Source organism: Tursiops truncatus, chromosome 18 (assembly GCF_011762595.2).
Source record: "Tursiops truncatus isolate mTurTru1 chromosome 18, mTurTru1.mat.Y, whole genome shotgun sequence".
Classification (NCBI taxonomy): Eukaryota; Metazoa; Chordata; class Mammalia; order Artiodactyla; family Delphinidae; genus Tursiops; species Tursiops truncatus.
This window is the reverse complement of record NC_047051.1, coordinates 67,935,195-67,954,745: the sequence shown is the minus strand read 5'-3', so window position 1 is coordinate 67,954,745 and position 19,551 is coordinate 67,935,195. Positions and strand designations below refer to the sequence as shown.

General features: G+C 46.3%; 1 protein-coding gene across 6 annotated transcripts in view; it reads right to left on the bottom strand.

Annotated features, from left to right (window-relative positions):
* PCCA (propionyl-CoA carboxylase subunit alpha) overlaps nucleotides 1-19,551 on the bottom strand; it is a 389,666-nt gene that overhangs the window by 31,853 nt on the left and 338,262 nt on the right. For all 6 annotated transcript variants that reach the window (XM_073795382.1, XM_019920938.3, XM_073795385.1 and 3 more), the window contains 2 exons: nucleotides 13,252-13,392; nucleotides 1,894-1,971 (listed from right to left, as the gene is read on the bottom strand). In XM_073795382.1, the coding sequence (XP_073651483.1) occupies nucleotides 1,894-1,971; nucleotides 13,252-13,392 (219 nt within the window). The remainder of the gene's footprint in view (nucleotides 1-1,893; nucleotides 1,972-13,251; nucleotides 13,393-19,551) is intronic.

The window sequence follows — 19,551 nt, the reverse complement described above, 5'->3', positions numbered from 1 at the left end:
GCGTCAGTGCCTCAGTCCAGCACACGGGCCGCTGGTGCATCTGACGTATATTCTGGGCCCCCAAACGAGGCCAAGTGCTCGTCCCAGAGGGGAAAGCTCATGACAGTAATGCAGTGTAAATGCTGACTAACCCCAAGGGACAAACAGAACAATTTTTACAAGAGCAGAAACCAACACTTTGTTCATTTCTTAAAGGGTCATCAGGTATGAAAAGCAGGATTCCCCCGAAGCTGCAGAGCATGCCAATCTCCTCTCCCAAACCCCGAGGAGACTGGGTGCAGCCGTCTGATGCCCCTCCATCCTGGTCACACGCTGGGCCTCTGCCCTCCTGGCTGGGGCTGGACTGGGGCGTCCCCCTCGGCCTGTTCTCTGAACATCGGTTTCATTTCCTTTGGGGCAGGCAACTGGAGGCTGTGTCTCTCTGATGCAGACTTCACTGGCAGCTGACAGTACCTTCTGCCAGGACACCCACTGTCCCCAAGGCTCAATCGCGCCTTCCAGGCATGGCCACAGTGCAGGACACAGCCAACCTACACTGCTGTCCCCACCCCACCTGACCTGCCCTGTCTCTCCTCGCTCCACTGTGTGGTACTTTCAAACCAAACCATCCTTCAGAAAAGGATCGTTCTGCTACAAGTGGTGCCTTTCTAGTCGCAGGAAGAATAATGAAGTTATTGCTTAAAAAGACTTTTCTATTTTCTTCAATGAGAAAATTCATTTAAGAAGTTTTACTCTTAACAGATGTCAGTACTAATACATCTTTTTTTCCTCCCTAAATCGTTAGGTCCCACGCGTGGATGTGGGTCTTTCAGCTTTTTTTTTTTTTTTTAAATTTATTACCCAGGGATTCCCTGGTGGCGCAGTGGTTGAGAGTCCGCCTGCTGATGCAGGGGACACGGGTTCGTGCCCCGGTCCGGGAAGATCCCACATGCCGCGGAGCGGCTGGTCCCGTGAGCTATGGCCGCTGAGCCTGCGCGTCCGGAGCCTGTGCTCCGCAACGGGAGAGGCCACAGCAGTGAGAGGCCCGCGTACCGCAAAAAAAAAAAAAAAAAAAAAAATTTATTACCCATTTACTTATTTTTGGCTGTGCCAGTTCTTCGTTGTGGTATGCGGGATCTTTAGTTGCAGCATGCGGACTCTTAGTTGCGGCATGCAAGCAGGATCTAGTTCCCCAACCGGGGATCGAACCCGGGCCTCCCGCACTGGGAACACAGAGTCTTACCCACTGGACCACGAGGGAAGTCCCCCTTTCAGCTCATCTTGATCTAAAAGTGAATTGTTCTCTTTGTGGAGAAATTATCTTGAAAAGTTGCATTAACTTTTTTTTTTTTTGCGGTACACGGCCCTCTCCCTGTTGTGGCCTCTCCCGTTGCGGAGCACAGGCTCCGGACGCGCAGGCTCAGCGGCCATGGCTCACGGGCCCAGCCGCTCCGCGGCATGTGGGATCTTCCCGGACCGGGGCACGAACCCGTGTCCCCTGCATCGGCAGGCGACTTCTCAACCACTGCGCCACCAGGGAAGCCCCGAGTTGCATTAATTTTTGCAATCTCTAAAACCATTTCCTGCTGGGTCACCTAAGTCTCAGATAACTAACTGCCTCTAAGACAGATGTAAACATTAAAAATTAAAGACCCCTTAATTCGAAAGACATTAAGGTGAAGAACAGTTGTTCTTTGACTCCCTGGATGTCACACAGACTCTCCTAGAAGGCCTGCAGGTCACGTGAATGCAGAACACAGGGAGCCCCGATTGCAGCGCCCTCGTCCGCAAGAGGGAGAGGCTGGGAGAGACCCCGTCCGCCGTCCCCCTCAGGCCCCAACCGTCCAAGATTCCAAGGTGGAGGTTCTGCTTCCTGTCACAGCGGCCTGGGCTGGGGGGACCTCGGGGACATACCTTGCCAGTTTTCCCAGCTGTCATACTGTTCTGCATCTTCATGGCTTCAATCACACAAATTTCCTGACCTTCTGCTACCTGGAAAATGAACAAAAAGTGGACAGAAGTTTTAAGAGCATTTGAATTTTGCAAGAATGTTCAAGAGTGAGGCCATTAAGAGAATCTTTTTGTCAAATGCTCTGAAATATAATCCAAACAGCAGCAATAGCCTCTAATACTTCGTATTCCAAGTACATCTTCGGGGACCGCAGAGAAAGGCCATTCCTTCTATCATCAAGTCCTTGTTAGAAAAACATCCCTGATATTGGAGGCTTTGGGTGCTGCTTGTGGGGCCTCTCCTGGGAATCTCTGAATCTGCCTCTGCCACAGAGCTGTGGCAGAAATGGAATGCCTTCCACTTACGTGAAATGTCCAGGATTAGCACGTCTCTACGGACAGAAAGATCTGTGGCTTCCAGGGGCGGAGGGGAAGGGGGAGTGCTTGCGGGTGGGTGCAGAGGTTCTGCGGGGGTGATGAAGTGCTCTAGGATTGACTGTGGCAACGGTTGCACAATTCTGTGAACAGACAAAAACCACTGACGTGCACGCGTTAAAGGGGTGATTGTATTGTATTGTGAAGTTTTATCTCAGTAAAGCTGTTAGCAAAAAATGGAGTTTCTGTTCGTAGCCCTGGGGGGCCGGGAACAACATCCAAGCACCCGGGCCATGGGGACCGCTCTCCCAGCCTTTGCATGGCATGCCAAGGACTGACAACCGGGTGGCTCCCAGAAAGCGCCTTCAGGGAGTGATTTCTGGAGCTCCACCCATTCCTTGCAAGGAGGCCGGTAGCTCCCAGGGGCACTGGCTCAAGCTTCGTGCTCAGCTGTTTGCCTTCTTGGGTGAGGGAAATCCAGGCACAGCTGGGTATAAATCCCCTGGGGTTAAACCTGGGACTCCCACCCAGGAGTCAGCTGTGACTAAAGGCCCTTGTATCTATTCTCCTTTCTCTGCCCTTGATGGGTAAGCACCAAGGAACTGGGCTTGCATTTTTCTCCCATCTTTGTGAAAAGGGCCTTGAAGTCTTTGAAATGGGCGAGCTGAATTTCCTGGGGCACCGGCTGTGTGGGGTGCTGGGAGGCATCCTGGCGTGGGGCTCCTGGACCCTTGTGCTCATCCAGCGTTGCAGAAGTGCCTGGAGAATGTTCTTTCCTGAAATCCCCAGATGATCTCCAAGCCCCCCTCCCTGCCCCCCGTGGGGCACAAGCTGTCTCGCTGGCATCGGGACCGCCTGAGCCCTATGCATTCCTCTCCTCTGCTGATCAGGTGGTGGGCTGCTTTTTCCTGGCACAGAAATATAGGAAGAGAGGGGATGCCAAAGCTTTGGTGCTGGCACGGAGGCGACACTGCGCTGGAGAGCTGGGCACACACGCCGTGCTCGCGGCCCTTTGTGACTCACCGTCACCTGGCACCTGCATTCCAGAGAGCGGAGAACTAACTTGCTAGGGTTGCTCTTCAACACGCAGAGGGAGAGCAGTGAGGGAGGCTCCAGGGCAACGCGGGTCCCAGTTGGGGTGTCAGAACAGCCAGCCCTCAAGGCGTCATTTCCGAGCCTTTTTCTCCCTTTTTCAAAGGCAGGCAGGCAGGGACCAGACAAGATGGGAGGAGGGCACGTCCCCAGAATTAGCGCCTGCTGAGTAACTCCACACACAAAATGCTGGCGGGCCCGGGACACGGCTCTCAGGCAGAGGCTGAGGGTCCAGAGCTGGCCTCACGCAGCAGCATCCCCACTCAGAGACGGGGCATCATGGCATCAGGGCCCGTGGCTTTCTGGGAAATGGATCTGATATTCAGCCACGGAAATTCCATCCAACAATCACTGATCGGCTCTGGGAACTCCTTCCTCCCCGATGGACCAGTGCCTGCAGTGGGCGGCTGCGTGCATTCGCCTCGCCCCCTCCCCCAGCCGGGCTTCCTGTGCTGGTGTCTGAGCGCCCAGGGCCCGTCTGACCAGGACCAGCCCCAGCCCCACGGCCTTCTCTCGGGCGGGCGTGAGCTTGCTCTCCTGCAGCTGCTCGGCCCACTGCTCAGCGCCGCTGGCCAGAATGCTCTGTGGGATTAAGTGAATTCGCAGTTAACGCGACTATGAAAAAGAAACAAATGAAGCTGGGAGATTTCCAGTGGTCACTAAGGGGGCGGAGACCAAACTGACAATGATGTCCATAAGAAACTCGCAGAAGGATGGCCGGGCCCCGGGCCACAGCCCCACTCCAGGCTCGAGCTGGCCAGGCTGGAGGTGAGTGAGAGCAGGGCCCGAGAGCCTGGGAGCAGTGGGAGATGGACGTGAAGTTTCTGGGGCTCCACTGTCGCTGTCCACTGACCGCCTTTCCTGGCAGCTCTGCGTGCTTGTGGCGAGGGTGATCTGCAAAGAGGTGACTTGCAGGCAACTGCGAGTGGTCGGTCCCCAATCATCCATCAGAAAAACAAAACCTCTGATTTAGCCGGAGACAATCCTGGAGACGTGGGCAAGTCTCCCAGGTAAAACACCCCCTTCTCTCAGATGGTGTCACTCTGGCAATGTGATTAAAAGGGCTTCAGAGAAGGTGCCTGCGGATTGGAAGTGCCAATCTGCTGCCAGACGGGCAGCGCCGGCTGCCCTGAATCTGGAGCCATCCTCACGGCTCTGTCGTCCTTTTCTTTCCTGTTTCCTCTCCCTAGTTTCTTTCCCTGTTTCTGCTGGTCTCATATTATTTGGTGGAAATTTAAGTAATTCATTTTTCTCTTTCTCCGTTCACTCACAGCAATCTGCTTTGTGGTTTGTTTTTGCTCATTCGTTCCTAAAAGAGAAAGAACTCTTGGAAGTTGATCCTTGATGTTCCACCAAATAGTGAGACACATTTCCGTCAGCAGAAACATGTTATACGTGCACGCACGCAAACACATATACACACGTGAACTTGACCTAAATTCAAGCTATTTCATCCCTCAAAAACCCAAGTCAGGGAAGCAAATACAGTACAAACTGTACGTCAAAGAACACAGACGGGGCTGTAACTGGGGGCTGCTCCACCAACCTGCTGGGCCGCAGTTCCAACAATAACCCAGACAAAATGACACAGGCCTCTCACCTCAACAATCTGGAAGCCTCCTTGTCCAGAGGTGCCTGCACCCTCCCCTGCCCTCCCCGAGCTCCGGAAGGCACTGGAAACACCGCCTGGATTCCCCCGTGTGCTCAGAAAGTGGGGACATTAACTGGGTGAGCAGAGAGGGTGCCTCCACGGCCAAGTCTCCCTCGGACAGCACGCACGCGGGATGCAGACACTGCAGGGTTTGTGGGCGCACACTTCCCCAACACTCTGGTGAATCACTGCCTAACGACTTAATGATTGTGACAGGATGTCTCCAACATCGGGCTTACAGAATGGTCACAAGCCTCGCAAGTCTCTTTGATAAACCTACTCAGCCTGATGTACTTCTCCGCTCCCTGTCTAATTGGTGTAAAGTTTGGAGGTCTGAATGCTGTATCTTTCATCCGGCTTATTGCGTCCTCTCCTTTGACATGGGGTCAAGGTTCACATTCGCATCTGATTATCAGAGCGCACTCATTAAGCGGGAGCCTGCCTTGCCCCAAAATGAGTAAGCTGGGGAGAAACCTCAGCCCATTTACTCAGCAGATTTTAGCATGCTTGGGAGGCCTGAATGTCACCCGGCACAGCTCTGTGCTGCAGAGTTTCAGACATCTCCAGCTGATGATTAATTGTGAGTGATGGGAAATAAAATCCAGTAAAGCCAGCTGCTTGCCACGGTCGGCAAAATGGCTCTGATGGATACAGGCTGCCAATTTTCCAGTTTTACTGGCAAGTCTTCCAAGTGTAATTAAGGGAAGTTATAAATGATATGGAAATCTATCAAGTTCCATTTATTTTCAGAGGACTCTTTCCCCAGAGACTTTTATCTTCAAGCTTATAGTCTGCTTTGTTGTGCTAATGATTTAAACCGCTTCTTATTTCTGATTAAAGCCCCCAATATCCTCTACCAAGTTTGCTTTACTCCTTCCCCAGAGATTAAAAGACACAGAACCTTCTCCAGCACATGTCCCTCTGGGACAACATGCTAAGGCTGGGACACATTTGGCAACTTGTATAGTTCAAACTGCAAATGCATGAAGAAAGCCCCAAGAAGGTGCACGAAGAGAAAGAGAAGAGAAGGGGGGAGAAAGATCTCCACCAAACATAAAAGGAAGTCCCCAAAGTACAGACTTGAAAGCTGTGCTCAGGACCAGATATTCATCAGAAGGTAGTGTAGCTCACTAATGTTATTTGATTTGGAATAAAAGCATGAAAATGATGGCAAAGGCCTAAAATTGGAGATGTAAAGGATGACTGCACAGTATTCCATTTCTCAATTTCATCCTTCAGAGCCACAAAATGGGGGTGATACAGTGACAGGATGAGATTTACAGTAACAGCTGTGGTCTTCCCACACAAGGGAGGCCCTTCTAATGGGCTAAGGTCTGTTTTGAACAGACGGGGAGGAACAAAACAAGGTTCCCTATTAAGAGTGTGCAGTCATATTTCTGATAAAGAAAATGATTATGGGAGTCAGATTTCCTCCAAGACAGTCCCTAACCCTCTTTTGTCGTCCACAACCAGGGCTGTTTTAAAGGTATTCTCCTTTAGATATAGGAAAGAGGCCATAAACGGCGTGGAGGGTTTTTCCCCCGTAAGCCTACTCTCTAGCAACTGTAAAGGATGCATAGGAAACTGTGCCAGTGGCATATGGCTTTCTACTGTGCTAAACATTCATACAAAAGACAGGTTCATCAGTCATTGGAGTATCTGGATAAAAAATTAGCTCCTGATGGATGGTATTTTGAGCTTACCTGCTGCTAGTACATTACCAGAGAAACACAGGTTTTGAAACCCACATGACATTAGAAACTGCAGACCATGAAATACGACACGTGCAGGAGCACATAATGTACGCCAGATTATACAAAATAATAAATAAGCTATTTAAACCCTCTGCCTAAAATTGGGCCCACTGCAAGGAACCCTGGGTCACTTCTACACAGGCCAATTAATGCACAGCATCTGCTGTATAGAAGCCGGGCATGAAGCACTTCCGAATGATTTCAGCAATTAAAAGAGAACTGTTTCCTGCCTGTTCAGACAGCAACTGTTTCAATGCAAGAGTGAGCACCAAATCACTGTGTGCAGCTGAAAAATTAAGTCCCCTTTTTTGGGGAAGAGGGGTGGGTGGGAGGAAGAATTTTTATGGAAAAAGGAGCCTCCTTTTGTTGTCCTATATTCTGTGTTTTCTGCCAGATTAGACAGAAGGCTTGGAGGGCGCAGCGGCCCGCCGCAGTCTCCCCTTCTGCTGCACCCGCCACCCGAAAGCAGGGATCAATATCAACCCTGCTGCCGACTCCACAAAAGTGAAAATCCTTCAATTACGTTTTTTAAGGCTGTGCTACTTAGAATACAGGTGCCTGAATGCAATGCATTTTAAGGCCCTTAGATCTGAAGAAAGACGCAGTTAACAGCCACAAGGAAAAGGCATCTCAGATTTGGCTAAAAGGCACTGCGAGGGGCTTCCCTGGTGGCACAGTGGTTGAGAGTCCGCCTGCCGATGCAGGGGACACGGGTTCGTGCCCCGGTCCGGGAAGATCCCACGTGCCGCGGAGCGGCTGGGCCCGTGAGCCATGGCCGCTGAGCCTGCGCGTCCGGAGCCTGTGCTCCGCAACGGGAGAGGCCACAACAGTGAGAGGCCCGCGTACAGCAAAAAAAAAAACAAAAAACAGGCACTGTGAGGATCTGAGTATAATAACTTCCTCTTTCTGAGCCGGTAAGATAGGCTGGTTAATATCCCCTGATATTTCCTGAAGAAGAAACATACTTTCCCGTCCCAAGATCTTCGCGTAAAGAGGGTGGGAGAAGAGACCCCGGGGAACAGGGCAGTATGTAAGCAGTGTTGGAAGGAACCATCATTGAATTACAAAGAAAAGAGAGGGCAGGTGACAGAAACGCTGCCAAGCCCCTTATCTGCAGTGTAAGGCCTCCCTGAACGGGTCTGATCACCAGCGACTCACTTGGGAGGGTGCTGCTGGGGCTTCCTCCCTGGATGTGCCTGGGCGTCAGAGCAGGAGCCCAGACGCTGGGGACAGAACACAGAGAGGCGGCCAGTATACAACGAGCCCAGTTTTCCCGAAAATTCCTTAAAATGAAGAAAATTACTACTCCCTACCACCCTCTAAGTTAGCTCAAAACTGGAGCCAGAACCTCTAAGGTACAAAGAGAACCAGTTCAAGTTGATGTCATTTATAGTACTTTTAACAAATCAGTCTGGATCCTCCACCTCTGTGAAGTAGGCTGCTTTAAAGGACTCAGTGAAATAATGATTTCTTTTAAATTTGTTAATTTTTTTTTTTTTTTTTTAGCAAAAAGGTGAGAGGAGATATTTTGAATCTTGTTAAGGTTGGGGACTATCATCTTCAACAGTGTTTAAAACAAAGATAACATACCCTCTAATTCCAAGTAGATCCTCCCTTGAAAAACAAAATCAAATGCCAAACTTGTAGAAGACTTGTCTACAATATTTACTGATTGATCTACAAAAATATTTTATCTTATATTGATAATTATCATTAAGTTAAACTGTAAAAATTCCCAAACTGTTACCACCAACAAAAATTAATCATAACATTCAAAAATAAATGTCATCTGGAAAAGATAAAAAGGCCAAATTCAGGATAGCCATTACCTCTGAAGAGAGCAGGACAGGATTTCTCCTGGGGAGAGGCCACGGGGCAAGTTCACCGTATAAGCAATGTTTTGTTGTGAAATAAAATCTGAAGCAAATATGGTAAACGTGAGCAGAGAGCATATGAGTACTTGTATTATTCTCTACAACTTTCTGTATGTTTGTAATTTTCATAACTTAAAGTTTAAAAATGTTACATAATGAATGCATGAAGCTATATACCTGCTTTCGAATACAATCTGAGGTATATAGGTGAAAAACTGGCAACTTGTCAAGTAAACCATTTGAATAACCACTGCTATAAAATATGGAAATTTAATCACTGCAATTACTTCACGAGTGTAAATCAAGGCATCCAGAAACTGGAAAATCTATCAAACAGCCGAGCCAGGACCTCTGCCAGGGAAAGATGCAGCTACCGATACTGGGCCGCGTGAAGCCCACGGGTCACTGCCAGACAAGCACGTCAGGAAGCCCCCACCCGGCCCTTCCCATGGGGAAGACGTAAGGCCAAGGGAGGCTTCAAATCCTGCTTCTTCCAGAAATGAAAAGGAAGGTCTCATGCCAAGTTTATTCTCAATTTCCCCTACATCAGCTGTAAGCTCAGTTACAGATGGTTTAGGGACAAAGGGCAGGTGTGAATATCGTTCTCTGAAACAGGGCACCTGTGTCTCCAAAGCGGTGGTGTCCCCCTGCCTGGAGGCCTCTCCCCAAAGGAGCACATGCACGGAGGAATATCAATCAGGGCGCAATCTGGGTGGTTCTCCCAGAAATCATTACACAGTTTCTGTTCTCCTTGGTGCACTTTTATAGTATATACCATTTTTGCCTAAGACATTGTTCATGAGAACAGCAATCTCAAACAGCTAATTAATTACCCTTCTGCTGCTAAAGGTCAATTCCGTCATCAAGCGGATCTTCCTCATCTTAGCCCCGCACAAATACTCCAAATTCTGTCTTACTAAAATCAAACAGACTAAGAGGTAAGGAAAAGCAGCAACAGGTACTTAATATCCATCTGTTATTTTACCTGGTCCTACAAACTAATAACTCACAATATAATAATTAAGAAAGAAGGAAATGTAAGCGGGTATTCAGCCTGCTTCTGGTTCATGTCTCACTTAATCTGTGATGTTATTAAATAAGATGAATATTTCTGATGCAAAGCTGAGATGACTGCAGAATCTAAACGTAACTAGAAACCATCTTAATTAAAAGCAATATTAAAATATCCCCACGGGTTGCCTCATTTTTATTTTTTGTTTTGTTTCTGATATCAAAGTCAAAACGAAAATTGTGCCACAAACTCGGCAGCTGTTAAGTCTAATGCTGGGGAAAAAATGTATTCAGCATTATTCTGAAAGAATATATATTTTTAATATTTTTGTTCAAGGAATCATAAAGATAGAAGTTTAAAAACTTAATACAAGTTATTTTTTAAATGCTAACTTTGATTATAGAAGCGCCCCTGGTTTATATTATTAAATGTACAGAAAAATAGGTATTTTTCAAACTGAAATGAAAATCAGTTATTGTAAACATATTTTCAGAAGGCAGACAAAAAAGGCACGTAGGAAAGGCATACAAAAGCCATTCTTGGCAACTGTTTCCTCAATTACATGTGTGATTCTAGATGTTCTCAATCCACTCCAACGTCATTTCTTTCTGGTTTGCGTGCTTGTATGCATTTTACTGCTTATGAACTGGCATCCCCTCCTGACATACTCAAAAAGGTTATTATACAATCATTTCAGAAATGATTTTCCTACCATATTTAATGTTAAATAGCAGGCAACGGACACTGAAAAAGTACTAGCGACGTTTGCTGGGTGAACTTGAAACAAGCACTTAGAGTAAAACCCAGCTTCTGAGCTGAGAGGGAGGGGGACCTCTCCCCACAAAGCTCTCTGAGCACACTGACCGCTTCCAAATGGCCACCTCGGATGATTTCGTCCTGAGCTGCTTAAGCTCTGTTAACGCCGTTTACTTCGCAGAGCAGATCTGTCCTTTATTGTCTATGACACTTTTGTGGAGCAGGTTATTGCCAGGCTCACCATTGTAAGATTTGTCAAGCTTTACTTATGCTAAATATAAAAATTACAGACAACTGGGATTTAAGCTATAAAAAATAACATTACAAAGAAAAATAGAATACTTGTAAGCCCTTAGCTGTGTTTTTGGTCCTTGTTTTCCTTGAAAATACACAGAGATGACTGATTCCGTTATCTTCCTACTGATAAGAGTGGAACCTGGCTCAGCTAGTGTTATTGCTAAGGACAAGACAACACGCCCTACAGTGTTAAAATAATCTTCAACCGCAAAACTTAAAAGCTACAAGTGTTATTTTCTTATAAAGGCCTCAAGTATGTGCCGTGCCTTAGGTCCAAGGAAATTTTCGACTGTTTTAATTACACAAGGCAGATTTAACTCTAGAAGTTGTTATAAGAGCCGACGATCAAACATCCCACCCCCTGCTTTTGGTTTAGCTATTAGCAGTTTGGGACACTTTTCACAAATAATAACTCAAGGGAAAATACTGTCTTATCAAAACACAATGGTACAGAATATGGAAGGAAGTTCTGCCAGGACCAAAAGTGGCACTGGAAGCTAGAGAGAGGAATGAAAGCAGGCCTTCCGTGACCAGCCCAGGCACATGCGTGTGCAGAGCATTTATTTACAAGTAAGGGGACCCGGAGACCAGGAGGCGGTTCAGCAACCCACCCCCCAACCCCCCACGGTGTGCTCTGACTTTAGAGAAATACATAAAATAGAGGCCCCAGTTCCTTCTCAAACCAAACCAGTCTTGAATACCCACGTTTAATTATCAGTGGTGGTTTCCAGTATCTGAGCTCCCCCCACGAACCGAGACTAACACCACACTGCTCCATTCCACCAAAAGCCCTGCCTTTCCCACGTTAACTTCTTAAGCAGGAAATGGAAAGTACGAAAGCTAAGCCCTTCTGGTATCTGGAGCAGCTGCTGGCAACAAGGAGGCTGCAGGCCCCCTGCTCTCTGGGGAGGGGAGCTGACAGCCTGAACTGCCCCCCCAGCAGGCTCCCAGCAGGGGCTGCCACCCCCTCCTCCTCCCTCCTCTCAGGTTCTGTCTGACTCAGGTGTTAGAAAAGTGAGGATTTCAGTGAAATGTGTATTTTTCTTTTTCCAAGCACAAATGTGATTTTATAATTAAAGCCACACAGTTAGGCCTGACAAGCTCAGGATGGCTGCACACAGCCTCTGTGGCTTCCAGAATAAGCTTAAGGAGGAAAATGGAAACAACAACAAGAACCCCTCCCGCTGTTTACCAACCTACACTTCTAGTCACCAGGAGACTGTCCTGACTGCTCTGGTAATGTGGTGAGTGTAGACACTCTTAACGTCAAGGCCAAGGGGCTGTCTTCTCAGGGCCCTAATCCTTCAGAACCAACAGATACAAGACAAACCCCTCCCCGACACTCAACACAGAATCTTCATTAAGCATCGCCTCTCCCAAATCCTTAACACTAGCGTGTTAATGAGTGTTTTCTTCCAGCAATGTCAATGCTTTCAAAGTAAGCCTAACAATTCACAGCTCCTGAACCTCTTTTATGCTCTTCTAGAAAAGCTGGTAGTTGTTCCATTTCTATATCATCAGGTAAAGCAACTGTTGAGTCAGTTTTCCAACTTTACATATCAGTTTCAGGGCTAATCATTTAAACAGCTGAAACTGATCATTTTTTTTTTAATGTTCATCTACTGTAAGTACTTTTCTAGAAGCTAATGCCAACCAACTACATGAGTTTTCCTCAACGTTATTTTACTTACGTTAATAAAGAAATACAGAGGCAGTTTTAATGTAATCTTTATAGGAAAATATATAAACTCCTGTGACATAATTGAAATACAAAATGGAATCACCGTATCATCCATTAAAGACCGTCATGTTTGGATGTTATCTTCCGGCACATAAACAAAAATGTGGGGACTTAAGCGCTCCCTAGAAACCTTCTGGTTGCATCTTTGTCTTCTATTTACTTTTGCTGCTGATCAATAGATTTCTATCTATGTGCTGCTACAGTGAATGTATCCTTTTGTCCATAGCATGCTACCTTGAGACTGAACATGTGAGGAAATATTAACATAGCTTTGATTTGTGCGTTGATGTCACAAGGTCAAGATGAAAAAATTCAAACTGTGATCCTAAATTTTATTTTGGAAGTGCTCTGGTACTATACAGATTACGGAATTAACTTTCCTTAGTACCCTTCCTATTTATTCCAGAATATGTGCAAAAAATTCCCCCATCGGGGGATCATTTCTTGGCATGACTTCTCTAAGGATGCTTAAACCACAGAGAGCTAAAGAGTAAACAGAAATTTTAAATGAAACGCTTCCTGAAACACTAAATTTGCCAAAAAAACAATGAATCTGGCCTTATTTCTGTTCCAGTCCCCGGTCATTTGGGAGGAGAGGCACTCAGAGATATTGTTACTAACCTAATTCAGATGTGAAACTGTTGGACAAAGAATGCACAAAAGCTCCTCTGCTGTTTTGTGGGGTCGTATGACTCAAGACCGAGATCCTGCTTCAGCCTGCAACAGCCCCGAGACACACACACAGACACACACAGAAGTACGGTCCTTACCAGGTCCCCAGGCTTGACAGAGACGGCCACCACCATGCCAGGCATTGGGGAGCGCAGAATACTGCTTGTGTCCTCAGCCGCTTTTTCCAGCATAAATTTGTTCAATTCTGCGGCAAGTTTGGTTAGGATATGCACCTTGTACTTAAAGGGAAAAGAAAGTGAGATTAAATGATGAACTTTTCCTCAAATGTAGCATTCATTCAAAATCAGTTTTTAGCTTTTAAATTACACCATCTCTCAAGTCAAGTGGTTTTTCATAATTGTACACAAAAGCAAAATATATTAGTTTGTTCCTGCCATATGTTGTGAGCCGGTTGTTTAAGAAATTTCTTGGAAGTAGAACTACTCTGGTAATTAATTAATGATAAATAGTAATCACCCTGTATCTTTTAAAAAAAAACACCTCAAAACTTTATAAAGAAAACAGTGAGAATTTCTTTGTATTCCCTTCACCACTTACAAACTTATCCCAATCGACACAAATTCCACAGCTGGGCCAGCCCACGGGAGAAAGGGGTGCTGCCATAAGACACCGGTAGGTGGCAGCAGACAGCCGTGTCAAACTGCCTGCTCCCCCCAAGACAGTGGCTGGACTTACGTATCAGTAAGTTAAGACAAAGGGTTTTTGGTGTTCATTTTGGGCAAAATAATATTTAAAAGCACACATTTTTTCCAGGGGCATAAAATGTTATGTTCACGATCGAAAAAGTTAGCTTTTCTTTTTAGGCACAACACTACGTGCTCTTTCCAATGTAACAAGATGGTTATAGTTGATAGAGATGAAATATAATGTGAATATCCTCTGCACTAAGAGGCAATAATTCTAGATTTTAAAACCACTGACAGAAACACGATCTGCAGGGCTTCCCTGGTGGCACAGTGGTTAAGAATCCGCCTACCAACGCAGGGGACACGGGTTCGAGCCCTGGTCTGGGAAGATCCCACATGCCGCGGAGCAACTAGGCCCATGCGCCACAACTACTGAGCCTGCGCTCTAGAGCCCGCGAGCCACAACTACTGAGCCCACGCACCACAACTACTGAAGCCCGCACGACTAGAGCCCCTGCTCCGCAACAAAGAGAAGCCACCGCAATGGGAAGCCCCCGCTCGCCGCGACTAGAGAAAGCCCGCACACAGCAAAGACCCAACGCAGGCAAAAATAAATTAATTTAAAAAATACAAATAAATTAAAGAAAAAAAAAAAAGATCTGCACAGCCCAGTACTTTAATGGCACATTTTGTAGGTGGCTCTCAAATAATGAGGGGTACGTTAAAGGCAGTTCAGTCAAACAGAACATTTCTAATAAAGGGAATTTCTGCCTGGCGGGAAAAATCCTAGATCTCTGTGAATAAACACATGAGCCACAGTTTGCTCTGTTCAAACAGAAATAAAATAACATGGCTGGAGGAAGTGTTACTTGGTGAAGTTGGAACCACCACCTGAAGATTTTCAAATTTCTACCAAAGTGCATTTCCCTGGGGGGAAGACAGATGCAGTATCCTGGCAGCTCCATTTTGTTCGGAAAAAGCTGCTGTAACTCAAAGCCTCCTGTGGGCATCGTGATGGCAGGGAGGCACAAGCAAAATGGAATCACCCTTAACTCTGTCCAGGGGCGATGAAATCTCTTAAGTGTGCTCTCTACGGGGCCTGGTTTCAAAAGGCGTGGCGGGAGGGTCCACAGAAGAGCTTCGATGGCCTCAGTTCCAAGCAGGTTTGCGACACTGTGACAGGTTGAATAATAACATCTTTTGCATGTTTCTTTACTCCTGAGTGTGTTTTGCAATCAAGACGTACAAGTAAGTGTCTGCCAGTTTCGGAAGGATATGATCCTTAAGTGAAATTACAGTGCAAATAAAAGCTTTTTGCTCCTATTAAGATTCATCTGAGTCATAAGTGGTGAGGGAAAAAAACAAGGAGAGTGCATTCTGCTGTCAGTCTAATAAACATTCTAGGCAGAGGGGCTATTTATCAACGACGAATTGTACCTCAGAGTCCTTCATTAAATCTATGGGAGGGGGGCTACAGGGAGAGGGGAGAATATAATCGTACCAAATTGCACAGTTTCAGTATCTGTGCTCTGTCTGCCTTGGAGAAGAAAATCCAACATCACTAGAAGCATCGAGGTCAACAAAAAAAAGTTACTTTCCTGGCTGGCACCACCCTGTGCAGCTCCTCCTCGTGACTGCTCAGCATTGGGCCCAGTTGGCTGGTTTTCCCCGGAGCGTACAGATCTTTTTTCTTCTTGTTTTTCGCACAATTTGACTTCAAAATGTGAACTCAGGGAAAGTATCTTTCTACACTGAGGACAATATGACTTATCACATTTCACCACCGTGGATATATACCCTTAAAAACTAATTTTAGCTATATCACAAACGAGCCTTAATAGAAATAAAATGCTAAGACTGTCCCAAGCTCCATGTCTCCCCAGAAATGACAAGATCCTGACTCAAACTGGATCCTTTTACTATTTTTATAATTTTCATATCTTTGGATTCCTTTCTCTGTAGGACTCCTGCTTTGCTTGGAAAGAGATGTAAAAGAGCCACAAAACTCAATGCCTTCAGATGCAGCCTTTGTTATTGATGAGATGTTCCTTTTCCTTTTGTATTTGTTTATTGTTCTTAAATCTGTTTGGGGGATAAGCGACTTATTGTAATCACAAGTAAAAAATAACAACGGCGTAAGTGCCTCAGGAGAGGCCCTGTTGCACATAGTTGGCTGAGACATGACCTTTCTGAATATAAAAAGCGGCGGCAGAGAGAAGGTTCTCTTTTTAAGACTACCTTTGATGTTGCCCTGACCTTCAGCGTGCCCACACAAACACGGCTTCTGGAAACAACCCCTTGGCTGGCGATGCAGCGGGGCACGGGGCGCAGGCCAGGATGGGAGCTGAGCGGAGAGCAGCATATGGGCCCATCAGAATGAACTGCCTGGTGAGAACCGTAAAAGCTTTTCGATGCCTCAGAAAAGAAGTCATTTAAGAATGTACACTAGGGCTTTCAGAGCTTATGATCAAAACTGCTATTTATTGGTTCCTCTGAATTCTTAGGGGGCACGGGCAGAGTAGCCAACGGGGTGAGAGATTTCAGGAAAATGCCCCATGACCTGTGCAGGCTTTGATTTTATGTTAAGTATTTGAATATTCCTCATGGGCTCCTTAGAACTTTCCTGGAGAGTTTTGATTTTCAGTTGTTGTTGTTATTGTTTTCAAGCAGAGAGACCACCAACTCGATGTTTTGGGGGTGGGAGGCCAAGATGTTAAAGGCTCGTTGACGGGACAGAGAAGCACAATCCTGGCAGAAGCCAGAGGTACTCCCTCTGCAAGGTCTGGAGAGATGTCAGCAATCAGGGTTCGAGCCTGCTTGCTGGTGGGGCCGGAAGCTGAGCTGCTCCCGGGCTCATGAGGATGGAACCTCGCCCCAGGGGTGTAGGGAGGTGCTCTCCAAACCACAGTCAAATGATTAAATTCTTGAAAACACACCTCGCAATGTAAGCAGGTGCTCCCGGGCTCCAGCTCCCCGACCCACAGGGCACCAACAGGCGGGAGAGAGGCCTTACCTAATAACCTAGCTATGGTCAAATAACCCCAGGCCCGGCTTCTAAGCAAATTAATTTTGTGGTGTCTGCAATGTAAAACCATGTCTAACAAGAAAATTTCTCCCAAAAAGTTCAAAAGAAAGAGAGAAAAATCATACCAGACGTAAAAAGGATCAGGAAGAAAACTATAAGAGATGGACAATTAAAAGGAACACAATGGAACTGTTACAAAAATGAACATACAGCTCTTAACAGGGAACCTGACCACAGGGAAAAGGTGGGGGGCAGAGCTGGGCGGCTGCTGGCGGAGGAGAGGGCCAGTCCTGGTTTTGGGGGGAGAGATGGCTTTTTAACCAGACTTGGTTAACGAAAACATCCTGCCAGTGGGCATGCCCAGCCGTGCCCTGCACACACCCCACTCGGCGCCCCGGGGCAGCAAAGAGCCCTCATGGTGGACACGCTGCCCTCAGATGGTCACACGACACACCGTCCTGCTGGTGTCCGTGTTAGTTTAGCACATGCATCTCCTCATGGGGCTTAAATCCCTACTTCTCCCCAAGGCCTCCAGATCTACCAGCGGTGTAACACATCCCACGTGCTCACGTGCTTGTGAGACTCAGGGGTCTGGGGGCCCCTCCCAGAGGAGTGCGTCCAGTTTGTTTATGCATTTTTTCAGTCGTGATTTCAGAGCCTCTCCTGTCTTTCCTCGCAAAGTAGGCTCAGCTCCAGTTTTCTTCCCTACGTCATCCTCCCCACGATGAGGAGCACACAGCTGATTTACTGCTCATGCTTTTTCACATCGCCTGTGGGTCCGCTCAGCCGACACGGACTCAAGGTTAAATGATGAAGCTTCACTGTCAGTTACTTTTCATCAATTACCTTAACATCCTGAAGCACTGGCCTTAGACTGTACATCGACCTTCACTAAGTAAGGTGGCAAAAACCTTTCTTCAAATACAAGGATCTCTTCTCATTCAAAGTTTTACACCTTCTGCCCCAAGGGTCTCCAACCCTTAAGCTGTGTCTTCATTTCCACCGCATGGCAGTGAGCTAACACTCAAATGCTCCTCTAAAAGTCTACTTTCCTAACTCTGAGCCAGAGGTAAACTGTCAATGTTTTTAAAGTGACAGAAATGACTAGATGCAAAAATGAGCATGCATCTTTGAAAACATCGGTGTTTCAGAAAAATAGGAAAAAAAAAAACCCAACCCCACAAGATATAAAGCATTTAGGTGGGATTAGAACTGTAATTCAACCTTGTTTTCCTTTCCTACAGTCTTCGTGGGATACATAATTAACACTGGCAGAAGAACAAAGCGAGGGTTCCAAGCCAGGCAAAATACATTCCCCCTCTACTTCATTCAGCATCAGGCCCTACAAAACCAAACCAACAAAAATGTTCATGAAACAATACTGAAAGCACACAGAATTGAAGCTGGCGCTGTCCTGCTGGAGGTGCACCCAGGCGAAGAAGGGGGAATGAAGAGACAGCAGTTAGAGCGCCTGGCACCGCCACAGTCACCGGGCCGGCCTGTTAGCATAACGCTGTGACAGCTCCATCGGTACGGTCTCAAGGTAGCTGTCAATCAAGGACGCATCATTTAATCCAGCAGCACTCGGAGGACTTTCTCCGACAACCCACATGACAGCATATCTACAGCTCTATTTATATCAGCACCCAGTTGTGTTTACAATGCTGTTGTAATTAGAAAAGATGCAACAGGCAGCAATATTATTGAGATCTCCATTTTGCAGTACTGCCCTGTAAAGTGTGATCCTGCTTCACAGAGTCATGCTAAATGACAAAAGGCTATTTTCTTCAATCTCCCGGCTCAGACAGCACTTCATTTGCAGCTATCTATAATTAGATTAATGGTGTAGTGCAGTACAAAGCAGGCCCACTTCACATCAGATAGCATATGAATTAGGACAAACACTTATTTCAATTCCAGGCAGAGAAAGCAATGACTGGGGTATTTAGCATACCCTTTATGGTGGAATGAGATGTTAATTGTGTACCATTACCTCTAAACTGCTTGCTTGTTGTATAAATCACTGTGCTAATTGATGCAGAGATAGAAATGTAGCCACAGGCAAGAAAGCAAAGGAATGAGGGTCGAAGATGCTGGATAAAGGATTATCGAGTAAAACCATATGGAGATGAGGTTCCTTTGAAACCTCTCCTTTCTGCCCATGAACAGGATCTCTTAAAAGTACAGAAGAACTCTTGAATCAGGAAAGAAAATTTAATTTTTCGCATTTCTTTTTAAAAACACAAATTCCTTTAAAAAGTTCCTAGCTGCCAGAAATCCAAATAAGAGGCAGGTGGAATTAATCTGAATATACGCCTATAAAAATATGGAACGTGTAGTTTTCAAATAGTTGGAGCACCTTAACAGGGTTTTTGGATCATAGGTTACTAAGTAACACTTGGAAACTACCTGAAGCAGACGTTTCTGACACATCCACAGGGCAAAAACAAGTTTTTCCCAAGACTTGAGGTTGTTCTTATAGACCAAAGCAAAATACAAAACAAACCTGTGCTGGTTTAGGGGTGTGAAAATTAAACGGCACAACTCAGATGGGACTTGAAACCACGGTCTTTTAATTGAGATCACACATCTCGTCTCAGGACTTAATGAAGCTCAGGTTCTTTAAGTCTCATCGCAGAAAGAATTCAGTGAGAGACAGAGTGATAGGTAAGAAGTGGATTTATTACATTATAAAGCAACTATACTCCAATAAAGATGTTAAAGAA